General features: G+C 44.5%; 1 protein-coding gene across 3 annotated transcripts; it reads right to left on the reverse strand.

Annotated features, from left to right (window-relative positions):
• Positions 1-2,039: 2,039 nt before the first annotated feature.
• Positions 2,040-20,237, reverse strand: MAGEA11 (MAGE family member A11). Of its 3 annotated transcripts, none has more exons than XM_032756473.1 (5): positions 20,142-20,237; positions 19,502-19,648; positions 4,732-4,830; positions 3,631-3,704; positions 2,040-3,555 (listed from the first exon to the last, which is right to left on the reverse strand). In XM_032756473.1, the coding sequence occupies exons 2-5, from the start codon at positions 19,508-19,510 to the stop codon at positions 2,532-2,534; spliced, it is 1,206 nt and encodes a 401-aa protein (XP_032612364.1). In that variant the 5' UTR covers positions 19,511-19,648; positions 20,142-20,237; the 3' UTR covers positions 2,040-2,531. The 3 variants fall into 3 exon arrangements, with proteins under 3 accessions (XP_032612364.1, XP_032612362.1, XP_058297739.1); XM_032756471.2 differs by lacking the exons at positions 19,502-19,648; positions 20,142-20,237 and adding exons at positions 6,064-6,176; positions 7,164-7,266; XM_058441756.1 differs by lacking the exons at positions 19,502-19,648; positions 20,142-20,237 and adding exons at positions 6,064-6,198; positions 7,164-7,227 and having other exon boundaries at positions 2,225-3,555.
• Between the last annotated feature and the right edge of the window lie 4,566 nt (positions 20,238-24,803).

Genomic DNA, 24,803 nt, shown 5'->3' on the forward strand with positions numbered 1-24,803 from the left:
TCTTTAAATAAGAAAAACAGCAAAAATAGTAGCTGTGTATTAGTCAGTAAAAATAACCGCTAGTTGATGCAACAGACAAACCCTAAAATTTGAATGGATTGACACAAGAAAAGTTTACTTTATGTGCCCATAAGTTCTGATGCGGTTTGGCAGGGGCTGTCCACTCTCACATGACCCAGGGATCCAGGCTGCTTCCACCTTGTGATTCCATCATCTCAAAATGAAACTGCCATGTTTACTATTGGATGGAGGAAGAAAACTTGGAAATGGCATACTGGTTCTCAAATGCCTGGATGTGACAAACAACACTTCTGCTCATGTTTCAGTGGTAACAAGTGGTCACATGACCCTTCCTAACTGCCAGTGGGCTGTACTGTTCCCATGTGTCCAGGAAGGAGACAAAGACAAAATGTGAGTGAGTGGTATAGTCTCCCCCATAAACTGTTACGTAGGAGGTGCTCAAAAAAAGCAATTATGATAATTTGGTATTACACAACCCTTCTCATTGCTGCGAGTTTCTGAGAAGCCCACATTTGCCTTGAAGTTCTCTAATGTTTTCAAGTGCCTGCTACGTGACTGATGCTTTGAAATGTAGGATCACAACTGTCCAAGAACTTTGAAAGTCCCAGCAGGAAGGCTCATCAGGGAATCTTCCCTTTATAATACCCTTTAAACAATTAGTAGGCTTTAAACTTTTCCTCCATTTGATTCCTGGTCAAAATTTTAACCTGTGAGTTTCTGCTACCCTTCACATGCCTAAACACCTGTCAGTGCCTTTAGACACAATGAAAGCCCATATTTTCCTGTGGGGCAAGTACTAGACAAGAGAAAGTAGAAACTTGGTTAATTATTCTACTAAAATTTGAGCTAGTACTCCCACCAAGGCAGCATTTTTCACCTCCCGGGAGACTCTGGGGTTTTAGGAGTTCAGCCTCAGTAGATGTTCACTCCACAGTGATTTGCATGTTCTTTCCTCATCTCCAGCTTATGTGAGAGACTTTAGATTTTCACCACCAAGGTAAGGTCATTCATCCTTGTATGTGTTCAGTGACCAGTTTCAAATAAAACACCCCATTAAATTCCTATTACGAATAACAAAATGGCTTGAAGAAACTCTCTCTCTGTAACTTCATATCTCAAGAATAGTATATCATGTGCTAATCACATTCCGCTCACCATCTATTTAGAAAAGTTCGAGGGTGTATTTAGACACACAGTTGGGATGACAGGATGTGTAAAGGGGAGGGCAGGTGATTCTGCTTAGCCTTCAAAGCAAACAGCAGGGAGGAGCAGGAAGCAGGCCAGATTCCAATTGGAAGAGAGGGCACATGGGGGAGACCAAGGGAAGGCCTCTGTGATGCGAGAAAGTGTTAGGGTTGGACAGAAATTCCTGCACTTGGGTAGAGTCAGCTCTCAGGAACCCTAGGGCTCAGGCAGGAGGACCCTAGGTTAATAAAGCCCACAGACTATCCCCAGATTATGTTTCATTCTCATTGTCACCTTCCTTTTGTAGGCCTGCTTTCAGTACCATGTCCACAGGGTCTTTCTTTTGGCCACTTGAGAGACATTATGCAGTACTGAGAAAACAAATGAATTAAGGGACAGAGGTGTACTTCAGGCTGGAAAGAGTGAGAATAGAATGGGCTCTAGATGAATTCAGACCAACCTTGTGGTTTACCAGTGATATGATCTTGGGAAAGTTACCAAGCACCATGAGACTCAGGTTCATCCAGAAAATGGGTTTGATAGACCATTTTTTTAGGACTGTTGTATAAAATGTATTAAAACACCTGGGATGATGCCTGGCATGTACTGGATATTTAATGATTGACAGCTATTTCTAGTATTACTTTGACCCCAGGTGCTACCACTCTCTACTTTGGAATATTTTTTATCGTCCAGGACATCTCAGAGAATCTGCGACTCAATAGGAAACTGCAATTCCTTGGTGAATATGTATTTGCGGGGAGAGGGGTGGACGTGTGTGTAGGTGTGTACTTTCATAGAACAACAGATTAATATGGATAAGAAGACAAGAATTAATGACCTTCTCCTTTTATTTCTCTGTTTCACAACACCAGTTCAACTTTATTGCTAAGTTCTTACATTCTCCAAGAAAATACCTATTGCAAATCATAGCAAGATGGAAGATTTCCCAAAATGTTTTACAAAATGGCAAACACTTGCACTTGAAATGGATAAGCAAAACAACATGTGTGGTCAGTATCATCCATACACTTAGATGTTGAAGCTAACTAAAACTTTTATTACAGGAACAATATTTGAAAATTACCAAAAGGAAACAAAAAGGAATCTCCAAGTCACCCAATGGAAGAGAAACCTAAAGGCAGTATACAATGTGTTCCCTTTCATTCACTGTGCCTTCTACTACTGAGAACACTGACTTCTCTCATCAAACACAGAGGGAAGAATGGGCCTGATTTCACACAGGACAAGGAAACTGCTGGGTGTGGCCCTGAAGCATGCATTGGCCCGTTTCCCTGCCCGCTGGCCCTGGTTGCATCTCATGCTCAGACTCCCTCTCCCTCCTCTCTCAAAGCATCTTCATACAGGGATGGGTAAGAAGTGGGATCCCTCCCATTGGCATTGGCTATGTACTCAAGAACTTCCATCTTGCTGGTCTCAGCGTGGGCCCTTGGACCCCACAGGAACTCATAGCATGTAGGATCAGTGCCGGGCACCTGCCGGTACACCAGGTACTTTTCCTGCACCCAATCTTGGGTGAGGAGCTTCTTGGGCTCCCCAAAGAGGAAGTGCTCCCTTCCAGCATACACTCCCATAATGCTCAGGACTTCCCACATAACCTCTTCAGGGATGCAGTTCCCCTCCATGAAGATTACACCCAGGACTATTATCAGGAGGCCAGACTTGGGCATGCTCTGCTCATGACACTGTATGCCATCATAAGAGAGATTGAGGGAGGTGACAAGGACATAGGAGTGGCTAGTGGGGTCCACTTCCTTCACATCAATGCCAAAGAGCAGTTGCATGCATGCAGAGGCTTCCCTAAATATCTCAGGAAAGTAGTCCGCATAATTTTTGATGACACTCCCCAGCATTTCTGCCTTTGTGATCAGCCCCTTGACTCGATACTTGCGGAGCAATAAATGAACCAAATCAATTATCTTGTCATGTAGTATATCTTGGGAAAAGGACTCAGGGTCTATCAGGTCAGGCGAGGTACTTGGCCCCTCCTTTCCTTGGCTGCTGGAGCCCTCATCAGATAGGCTCCCAAAGATGGCGGCCATGGCAGTGGGAGAGGAGGACTCTTCCTGAAGACTCTGGGGAGGACTTGGTGACTCAGCAGCAGGCACGTCCTCTAGAGTGCCCACATTCAGAGTAGAGGAGAAGAAGGCAGCCTCCTGTTCCTCAGCTTGGAGAGCCTGTGCACCCACCAAGCCCAGGTCTTCTTCTTGGGCCTGAAGGCCTTCCTCAGGCTTGCAGTGCTGACTTCTTTGCTCAAGAGGCATGATGACTCTAGTTAGGTCAGCAGGCCAAACTGTGGGAAATATCTGGGTGATGGGGCCCCACAGCCTGGGGAGAGAGGGAGCGTGAGAGCAGACTCAGATGAGATATGAACCATGGAGAATCTAACAAAGGCCTACTTACACTTCCTCTCCTCCAGTGATCCTCTGGGTCCTCCTGGGACTCCTGTCCTCCTGGTTGGCCTGTTCTCTAAAAACCTGAAAAAGGAAGTGAGAAGACTGCTCAAGATGCAGCTGGACATCAGAGCAGGAGGCTCCAGGACTGAGGTAGGGCAGGTGAGGCTGCAAGCTGGGGGTCCCTTTATGTACTGGGGCAGGTGGGGCCATTTGTAGGTTGAGGGTGAACATCTCATCTTGACTGCTGGCACTGCCTGGGCTTCCTGTGTTCTAAGACCTGAAGACATTGCCCGAGACCAAGGCCTCACTGCTCAGTTTCTGGAGCTTCTAGAAGAGGAATCATGGGGCCATCAGGCTGCAGACTGCAAGCACCCATCCTGGCACCCCAGCACTGTCAGAAAGGTGGGCCAAACTCTGTGAGTTTCTCACTTTTTTGGAGTGGATGGTCCCCTTTGTGTTCAGGGCCCTCACCTTTCTCCTGCCAGGGCCTGGAAGACACACCTCTCCTGACCCGAGAAACTCTCAGATCAATAGCTCTTTCCTGATATGAAAGAGGACATGTGGGGATACACATCTGGCCACATGTACACAGGGCCACCCAGGAAAGACAGCAAGAGATGGTGACAGTCAGCTGGGTCCATGTGTCCTCGGGTAAGGAGCCTGTTTGGTTCCCATCTTGATGCCTATCTTGGCCTGGGACCCTCCCTCTGTTGACCTAAGGCCATCTTCTTAAACCAAAGCTCTCTCTCCAGGAGACACCAGAAGAGGAAATCAGGGAAATAGAAACACCCATGGTCCCAGGGACTTCGCATGGCTGACAGAAGGGGCAGGGAAGGGCTGAGTCCCATGTTTTTGGTAAGTGCTGTCCCGTCAGCCCCCACCTTGATTCTGGTCATGGCCTGGGACCCTCCCACTGCTGACCTAAGTGCAGCCCTCTCAGACCAATGCCTCCCCCTCCCTGAGACCAATGATCCCAGCATAAGAGAGGGGTCTCAGCAGATAGTCCTGCACATGCTCTCTGGGGAGACAGCAGGGGCAGAGCAGATTTCTAAGCAGCCCTCTGTGTTCTGGCCAGGAGGAACCCTCAATCCTCCCTTAGGTTTCTCACCTGGACTCTTGCCAGATCCTGGGACCACTGTTGTATTTGTGGACCATATGGGGCTCTTTCTGTTGACTGGAAGTCGTCCTCTGAGAACATAGTGCTCACCTGCCCAAGATTCCAAAACAGAAGTAAAGGGCCCCACATCCCATCACCCCATCATGTGGTTGTCCAGCGCTGACAGCAGAGGCTGGACCCTTCGGTTCTGGGGATTCCAAAGTCCTCCTGTGGGTTTTTCATCTTTACTTCTGCCAGGGCCTGTCCTTCCTCAACTCCCAACCCCTGAGATGAATGGACACATCCCTTTACACCAAGACCTCATCTCCCTGAAGGTTTCCCAACTTTCTACCTGTGGTACAAGTGAGCTTGCCACTTGGGGCCACCCATGATGACGTCCCTATACAGCCAAGGACAGGGGACAGAGAGACTCTGTGGGATCCCTTCATTATGGGATGGGGGTATCTCCAGTCCTCACAAAGGGGACACACACACCTTGAGTCCTAAAGATCCTGGGACTCCTCCCTCTGCTGATCAGGTGTGGCTCCACCTGCTGACCTGTCATCACCCCCTTGAAACAAGGTGCTCACCTCCCTGAGCAAGGTGCCACCCCCAACCTCGTGGCAGAAATGTGAGCATGGCACATGCCTCCCCTACCTGGGGCCTCCTAGGGATGAAAACAGAGGAAGCAGGGATTTGTGAGGTCCCTTTTTCTTTGGCATGTGGGAGGGTACATTCTTACCTTCAGTCTTCATCAATTTTCCTCTCCTTGACTACTGGCAGATCCTGGACTCCACCCTGTGCTGACCAGGTGTGTATCCCTCTGCTGACCTGAGGACCTGCCTCAGACCAAGGGCCCCACCTCTCTGAGATATGGGAGGCAGAAAGTGAAGGGGCACTACACGGACACCCCTCATGGGATGCCAAAGGCTGCCAGATGAAGCAGATTTCTGGGGCGCCTCCTCTCTCTGGGTTTCCTCCAGGTATTCAGATTTACTCCTGACAAGGCCTATCCATGTCTCTCCTGCTGAACTGTGGATGGGTTTTGCAGGCCAAGACCACCATCTCCCAGAGAAATCCAGCTAGGAAGTGGGGAGCTGCCTCTCTTTCCTAGAGTCCTGCCTGGGGCCTCCAAGGACTGATGGCAGGGGCAGGTTTTCTACCTCAGGGATAATTGGTTGCCTGAGTCCTCCCTCAGTGCTTTGGGACTCCTACCTGGGTTGACCTGAGGCTCCACTCCTCAGACCACAACCCACTCCTCTCTGACACCCCAAAGGCAGAGTGAGGATGCACCACATGTGGCCACTGTGCCTTGGAACTCCAAGGGCCAAGGTCCCTACTGACCTGGAGTCCAAGGTATCCTGAGTCCTCTCTCTTCCTCTTCCTCTTGATGCTGGCAGGGCTGCACCCGAGACCCTCTCTGCGGACCCGAGTCTCCATCCCTCAGATTCCCAAGGCTGAATGAAGAGGCACCTCTGTCTGAGACGGCGGGGCGGGGGGGGGGGGGGCGCTGTCCTGGGGTGCTGGGTCCCTTCAGTTGTCCCTCAGGCCTTGCTCACCTCCCAGCAGGGACTGAGCCCTGTCTGTGCTCCCCCTAGGTCGTTCTCATGATACCAAGCCCCTTCCCTCTGTCAGCCCAGGATGCGGAAATCAGGGACCACGTGCCTGGCGGCCATGCCAGGAACTTCCCAGGGCTGACAGCAGAGAAGGAGCCTCGCTCTTTGGGGCCTCAGCCCTCCCTCGGGGTCCTGACCTTGATGCCTGGCAGAACCTGGGTCCTGCCCCCTCCTAACCAGCCCTGCCCTGGTCACACCAAGCTCTGACCCCACAGTCCCCTGAGGCTTAAGCGGCGGGGGGGCAGAAGCCGAGGGGGGTGTCGGGAGGGGACGGCCCAGCCTGAGAAGTCCGTCCCCATGGGGTGATCCAGGGCTGGCAGCAGAGGCGGTGCTGGATTTTCTGGGGTCCTCTATCTGGGGAGCGAGCGTCCTCAGTCCTCCCTCAGCGTCTCATCTTGCCCCCTCACAGAGCCTGGGCCCGCTGCCCTCAGCGGATCACAAGCCGCCCCTCAGAACCAGGCTATCACTTCTCTCTGACCCACTAATGTGCAAGTCCGCAGTACCAAGCCCGGAGGTCCTTTGCGTTGACTGCAGGGACAAGGATGGACTCTGGGGCCCCTCTATCAGGATGGGGTGGAACCTCTCCATAATTTCTCAGAGTCCTGAAGTTGATGTCTGGAAAGGCCGGGGCCCCACCCTTTATGGAACTGCCTCTGCCCGGGTCACACCATAGACTCGCAGAGTCGGCTTGAGCATTGAGGTGGGGGATTGTCTCAGCCTGACAATTTGGTACCCCGTTGTTTCAGGGCTGGCTCCAGGGTTGGCGCTGGATTATTTGGGGCCCTCTATCTGGGTAGGAGGCCTCCTCAGTCCTCCCTCAGCTCTCACCTTGCCTCCTCACAGAGCCTGGACCTGCTGCCCTCTGCCACTCTCAAGATGCCTCTCAGAAAGACTCTTTCGCGTCTCTCAGATCCCACAGGCGGAAGCCAATGGAGGTCACATCCGGCCCCCATGCTTGGAGCTTCCCTGGATTGACAGCAGGGGCGGAACCCGATTCTGCCCGTGTGGGGGCGGGGCGGGGCGGGGGGAAAAGTAGTGGCGACGGGTGCAGATGTGGTCGAGGGTCATGGGGGTGCCTCAATCCTCCCTCAAGTTTCTGACCTTGATTCCTTGCAGAGCCTGGAGCTCCGTCCTCTGCCAGTGATGTCTGCTCCTCTCAGACCAAGTCTCTGACTCTGAGTCCCCTGAGGTGGCAGTGAGCGGGAGGTGTGAGGTCGGGGGACAACATTGCCAAGGTCTTCCGGGGCTGACAGGAGGGACCGAGCTGGATTCTGTGGCCCCTCTATGTGGGGAGGGTGGACCGTCGGCCCTCACTCAGGAGGGTCCTCCTCTTGGCTACCGGTTCTTTCATGAAGTGATGGGTGGGAGATTCTCTGTTTCTGTCACCTGTGAGCATTGCCCAACTGCACCCCTTGCAGAGAATAGCTGCAGATCCCAGGCCAGGTGCTTCCATGTGGCTTCAGTACCCCCGTGATTGTAGTGACCTTTTGGAGAAGATGCACACCTTCCCACGGGGGCTCCTCCCCAGCCAGAGCTAGACTTTGCAGACTTTTGCCCTGAAAGCTTTATTTTTACGCTGAAGAGGCTGAGTGGCTGCAAGAAATTTGCGGAAGTCCTGCGTTTAGAATTTATCTAACACTTCATAGTTCATTTTAGTGATTTTCATTTTTTAATTCTCACTCGGTGTCAAAAATCATACTTAACCTAACTATGCCTATTTCACTCTAATGGTCAATACTCTAATTTAATCCATTCTTTATCTTCAATTAAAACGATAATTTTAAAAAAGCCAATCTATCTACTGATGTGGTTTTAGTGGTTATTAGCACAAATTCCAGCCGTATTCCTTTAATCAACCAGTGTTTCCTCCTGTCCTGAAGTTACCCCATGACTACTGGCACCTGTGGTCTGAGACCCTACCCTAGTTTTCCACAGTGAAGGAGGGGCAGAATTTTAAACATTTCTTTCTTCCTATCCACCCCAACTTCCCTGCCATTCTTCCCCCTCAATCACAAGTATTCCTTCAAAATACAATGAAATTCTCAGGGCTCTCTCATGTTTTTTTTGTTTAGATTTCTTTGTTGATATTGTTTGCTTGTTCCTTTATTTATTTATTTTTATTCTTTAGTTTTCCAGGGTTGTTTTGGGGAGTCTAAGATAGAAGCCCAAGACTGAACACAGTGGTTCATACCTGTAATCCAAACACTTTGGTAGGCCAAGGCAGGAGGATCACTTGAGCCCAGTAGCTCAAGATTAATCTGAGCTACATAACAAGACCCCATCTCAAAAAAAAAAGAAAAAGAAAGAAAGAAAGAAAGAGAAAGAAAGAGAGAGAAAAAGAAAGAAAGAGAAAAAGAAAAAAGAAGTGAAAAATTAGCTGGGTGTAGTGGAGTGTGACTGCAGTCCCAGCTGGTAGGGAGGCTAAAGTGGGAGGATCACTGGAGCCCAGGATGTCAGTGCTGCAGTGAGCTGTGTTCACACCACTGCACTCCAGCCTTGGAAATAGAGTGAGGTCCTGTCTCAAAAAAACAAAACCAAACCAAACAATCAAAAACCAACAGATGCCTGAGCTTGACAGTCATCTTGGCTGGTTAAGGAATTATGTCTGTCAATTTTTGAAAAAACAGAATTGCCATCTTTGGAATATTCTATTCCCTATCAATGATATCATATACTGCCTTATTTATTTGGGTGCTCTTTGAACTGGATATATCAGTACTTGTATAGTTGCCTCAGTAAAAATCATAAATGCTTTTGTTAGTCTTCTTGTTAGGTAATTTTTGGATATTGTTGCTATTGTGAACGGGGTATTTTCTATGACCTGTACTTAATAGTTATTGTCTGTTTTGCAAATCTTTTGATTTTGCTTTATTGATCTTCCATTCACTATTTTTCACATGTCTCTTATTCATTTGACTACTTCAGGTGTGCATTTTTTTGAATTTTCTAGATAGACTGTTGCATTACCCTACCAAATATCACTCTTTCTTTCCAATATACATACCTCTTATTTATTTTGGTAACCATATCTGTGGCTTTGTATTCCAATACAACTTTGAAAAATGGCAATGATAGCATACATTTATGACCTGTCCCTGACACGAATGCATTCAACATTTTACAATTAAGTATATTTGCTATCGATTTGATGAAACAAAATTTCCTTCTACTCTTAATTTTCTAGTTATTTTTATCATGGATGATTACTAATTTTTTCAAAATATTTTTCTGTATCCATTAATATGATCATATGTTTTGCCTCTATAATCTTGTTAATATAGGGAATCACACTGAAGGTATATTTTAATGTCAAATTGTATTTTCATTCTTTGGATCTATCCCGTTTTTCCATTTAGTACACTGCCCTAATGAATTGGCTATTAATTTATTTAGGATATTTGTTGCTATGTGAGTAACTTTGGTTTAAGTGTTCTTTTCATGGTGAGGTCCTCTTCTGGTATTTGAAACAAAGAACACTAGTCTCAGAAAATGAGTTCCATGATTGCCCATCTTTTTGTATGGTTTTTAAGAGTTTGCTTAGGATGGCAATGAGTTCTAATTATTTGGTAAAACTGGCCTCTGAAACTTTCTTTTCCTGGATCATTTGTGGATGGCTTGAACTGAGAATACAGTTTTAGTTTGTAATGTTTGATTAAAGTTTTCTGTTTCTTTATGGACGAATTTGATCTTTTTTTTTTTTTTTTCGAGACAGAGTCTTGCTCTGTCGCCCAGGCTGGAGGGCAGTGGCGCGATCTCAGCTCACTGCAACCTCCACCTCCCGGGTTCAAGTAATTCTCCTGCCTCAGCCTCCTGAGTAGCTAGGATTTCAGGCATGCGCTACCACACCCGGCTAATTTTTGTATTTTCAGTAGAGACGGGGTTTCACCATATTGTCCAGACTGGTCTCGAACTCCTGACCTCGTGATCCACCCACCTCGGCCTCCCAAAGTGCTGGGATTGCAGGCGTGAGCCACCGCGCCAGGCCATTTTTTTTTTTTTATGTAAAATATAGTTCATTTCACTTAGGATTTCAAATTTAATGGCATGATATTATGATGAAATAACTTTATTATAGAAAGTGTCAGACATGTAAAATAGTATAGTATCGTATACCCAATATACTTGATATTCAGCATCAAAAATCTTCAATCCATTACTAATCTGTTTCCAACTATACTTCTACCTACCCCACATCTCAAATGCTGGAATAATGTAAACCAACTCAGTAACCTTGGATAGAATCCTGGATCCAATAAGCCAGTTCATGATACAGTGCAGCTGACCTGGCTCTGAGACAGCCTATGGCTCAGAGAAAAGGGTCTGGCTTCAATAGACCAGCCTCCCTAGACCCCCTACCTCCTACTCTCTGTTCCAGGGCCCTGAGGTACTGCACGCCTTTGTTCTCTTCTAGACACATGCTCCTATAATACTGCTAGCTAATACTGCTTTCCAGACACCCTTGGGTCTCTCTCCAGATATCTTCTCTGTGAGGCCTTCTATGAATAACCTTTCTTTTTCTTCATAGAATTTGTCTTTATTATTTATTTTTGTAATTTCACTTTCATTTTAGATTCAGGGGGTACGTGTGCAACTTTGTTACATGGGTATATTGTGTGATGCTGAGATTTGTGATATTATTGATCCCGTCACTCAAGTAGTGAGCATAGTACCCAATAGTTGGATCCTGACCTTTCATCATATACAAAAATTAATTCAACATGGATTAAAGATTTAAATGTAAGACCTCAAACTATAAGAATCCTAGAAGAAAACCTAGGAAACACCATTCTGGATATCACCCTCGGGAAATAATTTATGACTATGTTCTCAAAAGCTATTGCAACTAAAACAAAAATTGACAAGTGAACCTAATTAAACTCAAAACTCCTGCTCAGCAAAAGAAACTATCCACAGAGTAAACAGACAACCTGCAGAATGGAAGAAAATATTCCCAAACTACACATCTGACAAAGGTCTAACATTCAGAATCTATAAGGTGCTTAAACAATTGAACAAACAAAAACAAATAACCTCATTAAAAAGTGAATACTCTTTCTAAAATTGCAATCCTTCCTCTTAACTCATCCCAAACACTTATTCAGTTCTCTAGATTCAATTTGTTTCCATAGTATTTATCACCATGTCGACCAAAATTAAGACTGGTTAGGCAAAAATAAGAGGATAAATGTTTATTGGAAGTCAAATGTGAGGACTGACCTGGGAGGAGAAACCAACAAAGTTGGGAGTGTTCTGGAGTGTCTAACAAGTTGGAAGCGTTTTATGAGAGTTTAGAAGAAGAGAGGAGAACTTTTTAAATGGCAGTTGTCGTTTTTTATTAGAGGATGCAATACGGAGGTTAGAATCATTGTACCAAATTGCAACATACAGGCTAAAATGTCCATGTGCAAAACAACCAGTAAAACTTCATGATTTAAAAATAAATCAGCAAGTATAATAAAATAAAAATAAAAATAAATCAGCAAACTTTTCAATGTTGGTACATTACATATTAATCCATATGTAAACAATTTGTGGAATGCAGGATAAGACACTTTACTGCGGGACAGGATGGCACCAGAAATCACAAGACCTCCCCCAGGTGAGTTCATTTGGAAGCCTACCAAAGGTGATTCAGAAGTTAACCATTAAATCTACTGCACCTTTAAGTTTGTTTCATGATTTATTGTGTACCTACCCTTTACCTCACTAGAATATAAGTTCCACCTAGGGAGGAAATGTGTTCAATGTTGTATCCTCAGAGCCCAGGGCAGTGCCTGGCACACAGTACATGCTCAGTATTCATTTATGGAATGAATAAAGAACTGCCAGTTCTATGGTCCTAGTATTTGGAGCTTCTCTGGTACTAAAGTCTCATGGAATTTTCAATCTTTCCAACCACCCAACAGCCAAAGTTTGAATGCTCCACTATCTTCTAATTGTTGGCTCCTGGACCAGGTAAGCATCTGAGTTTTAAGGGGACTCCAAAGGCCGGCTTTCCCAGCTTCTGGTTTGTGCTCCTGGCATCCTGGGTAAATCAGCATGGCAGGGCTCTAACCACCCAGGGCTATCTGAACACTCTCTCCTGTCAGGAGGCAGCTATGACCTTTCCCTGATGCCCTGTTTCTTTTTCCATCCTGTTTGGATCTGCAAGTTAACACAGTAGTCCTTGCAAGGTGGAATCTAACAGCCTAATTGTACCTGTTAGGATTTGGGGTTTCCTTCTCCTGAGGCCCATCTCTGAGCCCCCATCACCTTTGCTGTAGTGCCCACACTTGCCCATAGTCTCCTGTATCTGACTTCAGTCTTCCCACCTGGGGCTTGGAATTGCAGCTCTCCAATACAACTACTCAAGACTCAGTGCTGAGGCTTATGAACAGTTAATCTTTTATTTAAAATTCTCTACTTAGAAATCCCCTTCCAAAGTATTATGGTTCAGATAGAACTGGCAGAAGATGAGGTAGCCATTTTATGAGTTTCCTAGGGGTTGGTAAATAATAAAAGAATGCTGTGTGAATGAGTGACAAATCACTGTAATGATGAGTTACTTTTCAAATGATCCCCTACGTAATGCCCACACATTAATTAAACTAATCACCTCGTTAAGGTGCCTATGAGTTTTTGCTTTCTAAACTTGATCCAGAGAGGTGATGCCAAACTGTTTTGTCCGCTACCCAAACAGCCATCTAGGATCTCGGTGTACCCCCAAAACAGTTTGAGAAGACTAATGGGTGAAGCCGACTGTGAGGTCTGTGGTCCTTAGTATACTCCTCCAGGTCCCAGAATATCCTCAGGTCAAATTAGGATTTGGAAAGGAGCCAGGAAGGGTAAGGCTTTCTTGTTACCAAAGGATGCAGGCTGTGATGAGTTTGGAAAAGCGTGAGAAGGATCATCTGCTGGATCCAGCTATACTGCCTTAGGCTGGCCACAGGAGGAATGTAGAAGTAAAATGGGACTGGAGGTGAGCTGGAGCCCTGCAAGATGCCATGAACCGAGTGCTTCTAGAAAGAGCTCCAGAGCAGACTGCTTTGTCGCACTCCAGGTGACAACTGGGACACTTAGTGCCCTTTGTTGGAGAGAAATGACAGATGGGGAGAGTGCTGACTCTAGGATGCCTAAGTGCTGTAGGGCTAGAGCAGCTAGGGGGTCTCACAGCACCCCACCAACAGCCTCTTCTGGAGGCATTTCCAGAGTCTAGCATATTCCACAGCAGCCTCCTGTGTGGTTACACACCACAGAGGATGGAGGCAATCCTGACCAGGGTAGGGCAAAGCAGATGGGGGCCTTCCTGTGCCCATACATGGGAAGGTCCTGACTGTCTCTGGATGTCTTGAGCCTGCCCACTGAGGGACTGATGTGAGGCCTGTCAGCCATGGTCCTGCTCTCCTAAGAGACCTCTCTGTTCTGCCAGCTATGACTGAAGCCCTGCACTTCACTTTAGCTTCCTTGGCAAGGGGCTGACCTCCTGCATGGTTCTTGAAAGCTGTATTAGTCCATTTTCATGCTGCTGATAAGGACTTACCCGAGACCTGGCAATTTCAAAAAGAAAGGGGTTTAATTGGACTTACAGTTCCACATGGCTAGGGAGGCCTCACAATTATGGGGGAAGGCAAAAAGGAGCAAGTCACTTCTTACGTGGATGACGGCAGGCAAAGAGAGCTTGTGCAGGGCAACTCTCATTTTTTAAAAACCATGAGATCTCGTGAGACTCATTCACTATCACGAGAACAGCATGGGGTAACTGCCCCCATGATTCAATTATCTCAAACCGTGTCCCTCTTACGACACGTGGGAATTATGGGAGTACAATTCAGAAGGAGATTTGTGTGGGGACAGAGAGCCAAACCATATCACCAGTTCTTCCCTGTGCCAATTATCCTGTCAGCCTTTCCTGAGCAAATAAGGAGTCCTGGGTCTCCTTTTATCCTTGATCCCAGGGCTGGAGCTGAACATAGGGATAGCAGGGGCTAGTGGCAGGATGCTTGTTATGTCCCAAGGAAAATCCACAAAATAGCATCAGAGGACAAAGCCAAGGTTGCCCATCACTCAGACTGAGGGTCAATGCAAACGAGCCCTGCAGACATTGACACCTACGTGGATGCAGTGAGAGTCCACATGTCTCATGGGCACTGTGCTTCATCCTACTTGCCCTACTATGTATCTGGTTGCCAGCCTGCTCAGTGGAGCTGGCTCGAAGGAAATCGTTGAGTCACCTAATGTGCTGAGAATAAAAGAGACCAGGCCAGGCAGGTACACAGCAAGGCAGGGCACATGTCTGGACATAATAGCAGCCTCTGGAAGACTGGATTTCTGATATCCATGTCAAATGGTCGCTATAGCTTAGCCTGGGCAACTGTACTTGGGCCATGAGCTGCCAGGGTACCCTAAAGGTCAATGGAAGTCTTCCTGGAGGCTGGACTTCCTGGCACATATTTGAGGTTCTAAGCCTGCTTCAGGCTCCACCATCTTCTCACTTGATTTATCTCTGGGATCCCTTTGTTTTATTTGTGTGTAATGCATTTTATCTTGCTGTGTTATGTACTTCTTTGTAGCCTGCCCCAAATATTTTCTGAATGAAGCAGGAGTGAAAAAGAGGGGGAGGAAAATAATGAGCGAAGTCCCTTCTCATTCCCACTTAACTCTTTAATGTCTTCACCTCATCTGCATTCCCCTCTGGATCCCCAACGTCCTGTTAATGGAGCACAAGCTCATTGCAGGGGTCGTGCTTCTGAACTGCAGGTGTTCTGAACTGCAGCCCATCTGGAGCTCTTAATGCAGAAACTTCTCCATCTTCACACCCTTTATCCTAGGACCCACCTCTCCTCCACGGCATTTGTCTCCATGTCATATGGATAGAACTGGAGAGAGGCCATTGGGTAGGATTCTGTTTCAAGCTCTCACTGGCACCACCACTTGGCTCCTTTAAGATCAGTCCTAGGAGCATATTGATAGGGCAATAGTTAGCAGTGGAAGATGGCTAGCACTCCCTTGTTTGTGGGTTGCAGCTCAACCCAGTACAGAGACAGGGCTTTGAATCCATAAGAAAGTAAGTTTGAATATAAGCTCTGTCGCTTATAAGCCCATACATCAAGTATCCTTTATATACTTCAGTTTTCTCATCTGTAAAATGAGAGTAATAATAGTGCAACTTCAGAGTGTTGATGTGAGCATCATATAACATGCCATTTGTATATAAAATGCTTGGCCCTAATAACGTGGTCATTAATAAGTGGCTATTATTATTGCGTGCCCATGATGTACCTTCCCCCACATTTTAATATTCCTGAACCTGTATATGTCTTATGATCCACATGTGCATTAATTAATGCATTTGTTTTCTTTTCCCCTTGAAAATCTGTTACCATGGATTGTTTAATCCCACATCTTTGAACTGTATAGACATGATATAACTTGTTCTAGTCCTGCTTGGGGCAATAACAGGGGCTACTGAACCAGGACCTGGATCAACACATAGGTCTGTGAGAGTTGCTTTCAAGACTTCCTCCAGGCTCGCCCTCCCTGCATCCAATCTCACACCCCAGAGCTCTGCAAGGGAGAATCCTCCAGGTGAACACACTGAATGCCAAAGTAAAGGTCCCGCAGTGTGCCTGACCCTCGCTGCCCAGGTTCACATCTCTGAGGAGTACTAGAGCCACATTCCAAATTCTCCACACCACTGCTTGCACTCCATTGGGATGGCCCAATGGTTATTTCAAAAAGTACATTGTTCCTTGCACAAATGTTTTTGTATTTTGAAAAAGCCTAGAGTTACCTACTTTCCAAGTACAAATCTTTTTTGTGCCTAACATGTTGTCAATTTTCTTTTCTCCCTATCTTAAATTTAAAGGAGCAGATTTTTGTATTTTTAATAGAGATGAGGTTTTGCCATGTTGACCAGGCTGGTCTTGAACTCCTGACCTCAAGTGATCTGTCCACCTCAACCTCATAATGTGCTAGGATTACAGGCATGAGCCACTGTGCCTGGCCCTACAGCTCCACCTAAACCAAAAAAATATTTTCTTTGCCTTGCTTCTGCATGCACATCATAAAAGTTCTGCCCTCATGCCCTTTTGGTGAAGCCCTGGACCAGTTGTGGTTTTATGCTGCCCAATTAATGAATTGCTGTTTGCTGAAATAAACTCTTTACACTATTAATTTTTCTAAGTTTATCTTGTAACACAACTGTTTTCGGTTTACTGTATATGTTTAAACAAATAACTGCTCTCTGAGTGATGAGAGATGGAAAATAAAGTGAGCCCTAAAATTTCCTTAGCTTACTGCCTGGAGGACAGAGTAGACAGCAGGGAAGCCTTGATGTTTTTTGAGTTGAGGAGGTAGAATTGGGAGGACAGGGAGACTAAAAATTGCAGAACAAAATAATGAAGAGGAGAAAGCGGTACAGAGAGAAATCTCCAGAGCTTACATGGGCGTGAGGATAGTTCTTGTTTCCTCTACTCAGAGTGCAAAACCTTATAAAGCATGGGACATCAGCTAAAAATCTTAAGAGGGTTTTGTCCAGATTATGAGGCATTATAAGCTATAGACTAAAAACTGCTCTGATTTCACCTAAAACATTAAGAGCAAGACTTGAAAAAAATGCCACTATTTTCAAGAAACTTACCCATGCTGAAGAATAAATCCCAATAATATTTTATAGAAATGCAAAACTATCCAGCACTCAACAAAGTAAAATTCACAATGTCTTCCATCCAATCACAATGATCAGTTTTGTAAAAAAGCAGAAATTAGGATCAACAATGAGGATAAAACACACATGTGACACCGATAATAGAGATTGTAGGCAAAGACATTTAAAAAATTATGAATGTATATGAGAACCACAAAGCAGAGGGGAAAATAAGGGATAAAAAAATACTTGAGGAAATACTGAAAAGTTTCCAGGTTTGATAAAAACTATAAACCCCAAAATCTGATAAACTAAAAAAAAGAAATCGCAAAACAATAAACATGTATAAAGGTATACCAAGGCACTTGATAATCAAATTGTTTAAAATCACTGAGATTTTAAGAAGAAATCACAAGAAACTTTTAAAAGTAACCAGAGATACAAATTATGTACATTACCTACAAAGGAACAAAGATAAGGATGATGGCAGATTTCTTTTGAAAGATAATGAAAGCCAGAGGAGAGTACTATATTTAAATATTGAAGGAAACAAATACAAAAGACATAAACTTCTATATTGATGAAAATATATTCCAAGAATAAAGATGAAACACTTTTGTTTCGGGAATGCAAAATTAGAATGAATTTATCACCAACATATGTGCACTAGAAGAAATGTTAAAGCAAGTCCTCCAGGCAGATGGAAAATGATGCCAGAGAAAAATCCGGATCTACACAAAGGAATCAAGCGCCCTAGAAGGTGCAACTGCATGCATAAGTATAAAACATATTTTCCTTATTATGTGATGTCTTCACAGCAAAGTGACTGTTTAAAGTAACAGTACTTAAAGGTATTAAGTTAAAAATAGCAATGTATGATGTGGCTTACAACATATGTAAATACAAAATGTATGCTTAGAAGAGACCATAGGATGAGAAGGGGGAAATGGAAGTATACCGTTGGTTTTTATGTATCTGACTATTCTAAGTGCCAATGGGTAGAGCTGAATAGAGATGACTGTTTTCCTCATTGCACATGAGGTATATTAATAAGGTGAGCCTGCACATAACAGACATTTTTAAAAAACACTGATCATTTATTATGTGAACAGAGAGAGTGCTGTGAACTCCAGACAATTACTCTTTAATATTCCTTAAATGAGAAACTCTTATAGAAAGAACTTTACCTTGTTTTCTTAAAGGAAATTAAGAGGCATATCTCTAATAAATTTTGGTTGAGATGAAGCCATCTGAACATCAGTCAAGGGGATTGTGCACCATGTGCAGAAGCAGAGGCAACAGGTAAAAGTAAAATGAGTCAAGATCCTTGCTCTTGTTGAGCATGCTTGTACATGGTCTGAGAACACTCTCAAAAGAAGGAAACAGTGAACATGCCCATAATGCTGTTTGGTGATGATAGGCAGTAGCAGGGGCCTCTTTCCCAGAGGAGAGGCTGAAGCAGGGCTAGGAATGAGGTTAGAGACAGAGATTGGGGCCAACACTGAGGAAGATCCTTGCAAAATTCCAAGAGGGATAGTGAATCGGAGGGAGGGAGGGTAAACAGTCCCATTTTGAGAATAGAGAATAGATAAATATGTAGAAGAACAGTGTGTGCCTACGTGTGTTTAGGTCAGGGGTAGGACAAATGAAGAACTGGGTAAACAAGAGGTGACATGGTGAGGTATGCTGACGATAAAGAGATTGGGGGCTATCAGTTGTTGGCAGGGCTGGAGAGCCAGGAGGCAAAATTGGGATTCAGTGCATTGGACAGAATGGCATCCACATAGATATGTGCCTGTGCAGGGGCAGGATGAAGCCCACCTTTGAGGAAGGTCTTCTAGCACAGAGCTTTCCCAGCACTGCAGGGACATCCCCAGTGTTCTGTAGCAGGTAAGGCATCAGGGCCCACTGCCTAAAGGAGGGAGAAAGGATGCTGGGCAAACAGAACTCTGGGACTAGAGTGCTCACTTCAACCAGACTGCTCTGTCTTCTAATGTTCATAAATTGGGGTTCTATGGAAGGCTTCAGTTAAAATAAGGGATTCTATGTCTAAAATTTGGCAACCATGGTCTACTAGTGAGATATGGGATGCATTGTGGTGTCCTGGCATCCTCTACTTGTCCCTAATATTGCTTTCAGCCCTTTGCTTCACTGACTTTAGTTACTGCAAAGTTGCCAGCTGCCTTCAACACACTAGATTAGAGGAGGTTTAACAAGGAAGTGTGTACCATCTCCATGAGTTTTCCATCTACCCTTCAAATATCTGCACTTTAAACCAATCCTCTATTCCAGACATTATCTGCTGACATATAGACCCACTTTTATAGTCACAGGTTTTATAGGACACAGGTTTATAGTCACCCACTTTTATAGGACACAGGTTCTCTGTTGTGACAAGGACGCAGAAACCATGGGAGGTATTCTGAGCTGGGAACATCATCTGGATCATTTTTCATAGCCCTTTATCTATAGTTACTGAATTAGTTGGTCCTGGGCATTCCCACTCCAGCTTACCCCTCCTTGCAGATGCACGTTCCCTTACCTTGCTCATTGGTATTCCTAGCCTGTATCAATGGTCAGCCATCAGTCACCAACTCCACTCACATAGCACCCACCTCTATGAAAGGGGTCCACTGTACAAAGGAAAAAAATTGTCCTCCTCCACTGGGGGTCAAGACAGCTCCCTGCCCTGGTGAGAGTGCACAGGATTACTAGAGTGGTCAAGAGAATGACTCAGGCAGCCAGCTATATACCCTTCCTGACAGGAGATGGGGAAATTTTAATGTAGGCTAATTGTATATGTATATGTATGTGTATATGTATATGTACATACATATATCACTCCATGGTTCCTGACATTCTTATAGATCTTGTTATTTCCTAAGTGAGTAAAACAATAAGAATATCTTTCATTAAAATATTTGTCCTGTTGTCTTTGGTTCCTGAAGCAGCTTCAGAACAGCTTCGGAATAGTAAAGGTGGAAGACGGTCTTTTGTTGTAATGTTGGAGTGCTTTAGGCCTCAGAAGGAGACTTCAGAAAACACAATCTCGCTCTCTAACTTTCTTTTGCCCCCCTTTCACCTTCTTCTTTTTCTCCCTAAGACAAACCATAGAAACTAAAAATATACTCGTCTCCCCTCATGTGTCTTAGAGCTGGTCATAAAGAAATTCTCTGACATACCTTGTCTGAGTGTAGGTCTTAGACTCCCATTTCAGAAGAGGTCCTGATCCATACCCTGGAGGACACAATGCTGCTTAGGGAGAACAGGAAGAATCTGAACAGACAGGCTTTGCTGGTTTCCCAACTCAGTCTCTTAGTATTAGGTTATATCTTTCTGTCCAATCATATTTCTAGACATCTGTCCATGCTTCAATCATGCCTATCCAATGAAGTCTTAGCAAAAGGGCCAGGATGATGGGATATTGAGAGCTTCTGAACAGCTGAATTCATGGAGGCTTCCAGAAAGGTGCATAAGAACTCATCCATGTGCCAGGAGAGTGCTGCACCCCAGCTGCATGGGAACCGAAGCCCTTACAGGGCAGACCCTCCAGAACTTGCCCTATGTACCTCTTTATATGGCTGTTTCATTGTGTCCTTTAAAATATCCTTTGTTATAAACCAGTAAACATAAATGTTTCCCTGAGTTTTGTGAGCTGATCTAGCAAATCAAGCCTAAAAAAGGGGTCATGACAACCTGAAGTTGAAGCCAATCAATTAGAAGTTCCAGAGGCCTGGACTTTTGACTAGCATCTGAAGAGAGGGCACTGTTGTGGGACTGAGTCCTCAACCTGTGGATCTGATGCTATCTCCAGATAAATAGCGTCAGAATGGAATTGAATTAAAAGGCACCTAGCTGGTGTCTGCTGTAGAATTGATTTCTTGCTTTTTGGTGAGGAGAAATCCCCATACATTCGGTCACAGAAGTCTTCTGTGTTGATTGTTGTGGTGTGAAAACAGATGAAAGCAGATGAAATGCCCTGGTGCATTCAGCTATCAGGCCTGCTCACTCACATCACGTGGCCATGTCCAGCTGGAGATGATGGTGCCCAGATTTCCCAAGCCTATTCCTGCTCATTGTCCTGTCCTCCCTCCTCCCTTTCCCCTTATCTCCCTCAGGTCCCTGACCCCACTGGGCTGAACTCTGGATTGAGAGCTCTGAGTGCCAGCCTGCCTGGGGCTCTGTGGACTTGGTTGTGCGCGTGGTCTCTCTCATGGACTCTGGCAGTTGCCCTTTCTTGGATCCTCCTAATGCCCCTCATGAGCTGATGGTGTCCTGTCTTCTCTCCTTCCCTGCCACCTGCTTAGTCTGACTGCATTAGTCCATTCTCATGCTACTATAAAGAACTGGCAGAGACTGGGTAACTTATAAAGGAAAGAGGTGTAATTGACACAAAGTTTCACAAGGCTAGAGAGGCCTCAGGAAACTTACAATCATGCAGGAGGGGAAACAAATATGTCCTTCTTCACATGGTGGCAGCAAGGAGAAGTGCTGAGCAAAAGGGGAAAAAGCCCCATATAAAACCATCAGACAACTCACTCACTATCACAAGAACAGCATGAGGGTAACCATCCCCATGATTAAATTACCTTTCACCATGTTCCTCCCATGACACATAGGGTTATGGGAACTACAATTCAAGATGAGATTTTGGTGGGACACAGCCAAACCACATCATTCTGCCCCTGGCCCCTCCCAAATCTCATGTCCTCACATTTCAAAACAAAATCATGCCTTCCCGACAGTCTCCCAAAGTTTTAACTCATTCCAGAATTAACCGAAAAGTACAACTTCCAAATCTCATTTGAGACAAGCAAGTCCCTTCTGCCGATGAGCCCGTAAAATCAAAAGCAAGTTAGTTACTTCTTAGATACAGTGGGGGTAAAGACACCCATTCCACCTGGGAGAAATTGGCCAAAATAAAGGGGCTACAGGCCCCATGCAAGTCCAAAATCCAATAGGTCAGTCATTAAACCTTAAATTTCCCTTGGGGCTAGGAATAGGTATAGATATATATATATATTCCCCCTTCCCAGGACTTCTTGATTTTGCTTGCTCTGGGTTGTAGGGGTTTGTTGTTTGTTTAGTGACTTTTCTGGACTATATTTTAAAGTCTGTATTCTTTGTCATGTACAGACACCGCCATCTCTTAATTTATTAGCTTAGCGGCCACCTAATGATTTGATAGAGATTTTCTTAAATGTATGGAATTAAAAAAAATCCCAGTATTTGTAGATGCTATGGGTGTATCTGTGTTGGAGCACATAATACCTCAAAAGATGAGCTAGTCTATCTTCACTTTGGCCAATTTAAGAGTTTTTCATGATGATAGCAATACCTTGAATATCCATATAGTATCATTGTGGAAAATAGTCACACTTTATATAATAGTACATTTTCACAATGGGCAATTTTATCCTGGTTAGCCCCAAGGGCAGCTTGAGAGAATCACAATTGTGATAGTCATACTTAGCCATGATGCATCACCTTTCTTCTGAGAACGAAAAAAAAAAGTCACAAATGGTAAATAAGTTTCCCAACACTCACTGGGGAATGGATATTATTATACAAGCTAATTTTAAAGATGAGTAACCCAAATCAAGTTTTCATCTGCTGAAACATTAGGACCCTGTCCCAGACGTTTGGGTCCAGCTTCCTTTCCCATCCTCTGGTTGTAAAGTCCAATGTGTAGCCCAGAGGTGGGTCTCAATGAACACTCAAATACAGATGAGGAACTAAGGCACAGAGAAGCTTGTGTAACAGGTCCTGAGCCACCCAGCAAGTAAGGGTGGAAGAGCACAGATGCAACTCAGGGTCTAGCTGAACCTGCAGCCCACACTGTTAGAAAGAGGTGCTTGCCAGTGTTCCTATCGGACAGCATCATCTTCATTACCAGTGATCATGCCTCAAGCAGGCATGAAGGGGGAGATGGCTTGTCACTTTAGACACTTGAATAACAGGCATCATTGCCTTTTCAAGAGCTTCATAGATGGAAACCACTCAAGCTCCTCAGAGTCTAGAGCCTTGAGGGCAGACGCTGTTTTAGTGAGATCCGGGGAGTCCTGGAGCTGAACCACTGCTCTGCAGGCCCACAAATTCAGTTTTAGCAGTTCTCCCAGAGTTATCCAGGCCCCGGAGGCTATCTAGCAAAAGCAACATGACGCTGACACACAAACCAGTTGTCAACCTCAAGGTTTCTTACTATTAAGTAAAAATTTCCAGACAGACAAGGAGAGGAGGCTGTAATGATCTCTGTGATAGCGGATTTGAGTTAGAGATATTAGGAAGAACTCACTGTTGACTTAATATTCATGCAGATCATTGCATCTAGAAATATTTATAGATATATTAATATAAACAGGTTACTATACATACATATAATTTCTTGCTCTGTAAGCAGATGCCACAGACACCCCAGTAGGAATGAGCATACCTAATATACAGATCTAGATTTCTAATACCTTTCTCCAATTTTTAAAAATGGACTCAGTGGAGAAATTGCTGATGGTTGAAGCAGATCAGGAAATATGCAGGCTAATCCTGGAACATCTTATTGTGCTTGACAGTAAAGAAATACTAAAAAAAAAAAAAAATGTAAACACATTGACAAATGTATAAGAAAGACATGTATAAAGCGAACTAAGAGAAAGTGCTCCCAATGGCCAAACCTGGAGCAATTTTAACAACAAAACATATAAAGTTGTATTGGATTTTCAACAAAGTGTGAAATTAGTATCCGTAAGTCCACATTGAGATAAATAAATGATTACTTAAATGCAAAAATGAGGGTGAACAAATTTCTCATGGGAAAGAGTTCCAAACAATTTATGCAGATACTCTCACTCTCACAAGAAAGCAGAATGTGATTCCCCACTGCTCATAGTGTGGGCTACACGGAGTAACTTTCTTCCAAAGAGAACACTGTGAAATAGGGGAATAAAAGAGAAACTTTACAGTAACCATACTTGGCGAGCACTACTTCAGCCAGGTGTTCAACGTAAACATCATTAGTAATAAGTCACGCTGATAGTATGTAGCCTTGATGTGAAGTGATGAGAATGGCATTTCTCCTCTATTGTCTTCTTCCCCAGAACCCATAACCCCAGCCTAATCATGAGAAAAGTACCAGACAAACCATAACTGAGGGTCATTCTACAAAATACCTGACCAATACTCCTCAAAACTGTAAAGATCATCCAAAACAAGGCAAGTATCACACCCAAGAGGAATCTAAAGGGACCTTACCACTAAATATAATGTGGCATCCTGGATGGAATCATGGAGGACCAAGAGGACACTAGGTAAAAATGAAATAAATCTCAATAAAGAGTGACCTTTAGTTAGTAACACATAATGCAACAATTGTAGCAAATGTACCATACTCATGTAGGATGTTAACAATAGGGGAACCTGAAACTGAAGGAGGAGGCATATAGAAACTTTGTACTATCCTTGAAAATTATTTTCAAGCATAAAATACCTCAAAATAATAAAGTCTATGAAATTTTAAAAATGGATATAACAAAAGGAAACTTTGAAGAGTGATGAATTTAATTTTCATAAAAGAAACCATACACAAGCACAGAGAACTAGGAAACGTGACGCCAACCATTTCTGAGTTGTCCTCAGACCTTTCCTCCCCCGCAGCCTCTAAGCTGGACTCGCCCACAAGACCAGCCTCTTCCCCCGTGCCATACCTCGGAAATCCATCCCTCATCTCCAGCCTTTCAACCACTGCCCTAATTTGGCCTCACAATTCCTCTCACTTGGACTGTGACAGGAGCCCCCTAATAAGGCTAGATGCTCTGGGACCCCATACTTGCTCAGGAAGGGCTATAGAACAC

Source organism: Hylobates moloch, unplaced genomic scaffold, assembly GCF_009828535.3.
Source record: "Hylobates moloch isolate HMO894 unplaced genomic scaffold, HMol_V3 SCAFFOLD_7, whole genome shotgun sequence".
NCBI classification, from domain to species: domain Eukaryota; kingdom Metazoa; phylum Chordata; class Mammalia; order Primates; family Hylobatidae; genus Hylobates; species Hylobates moloch.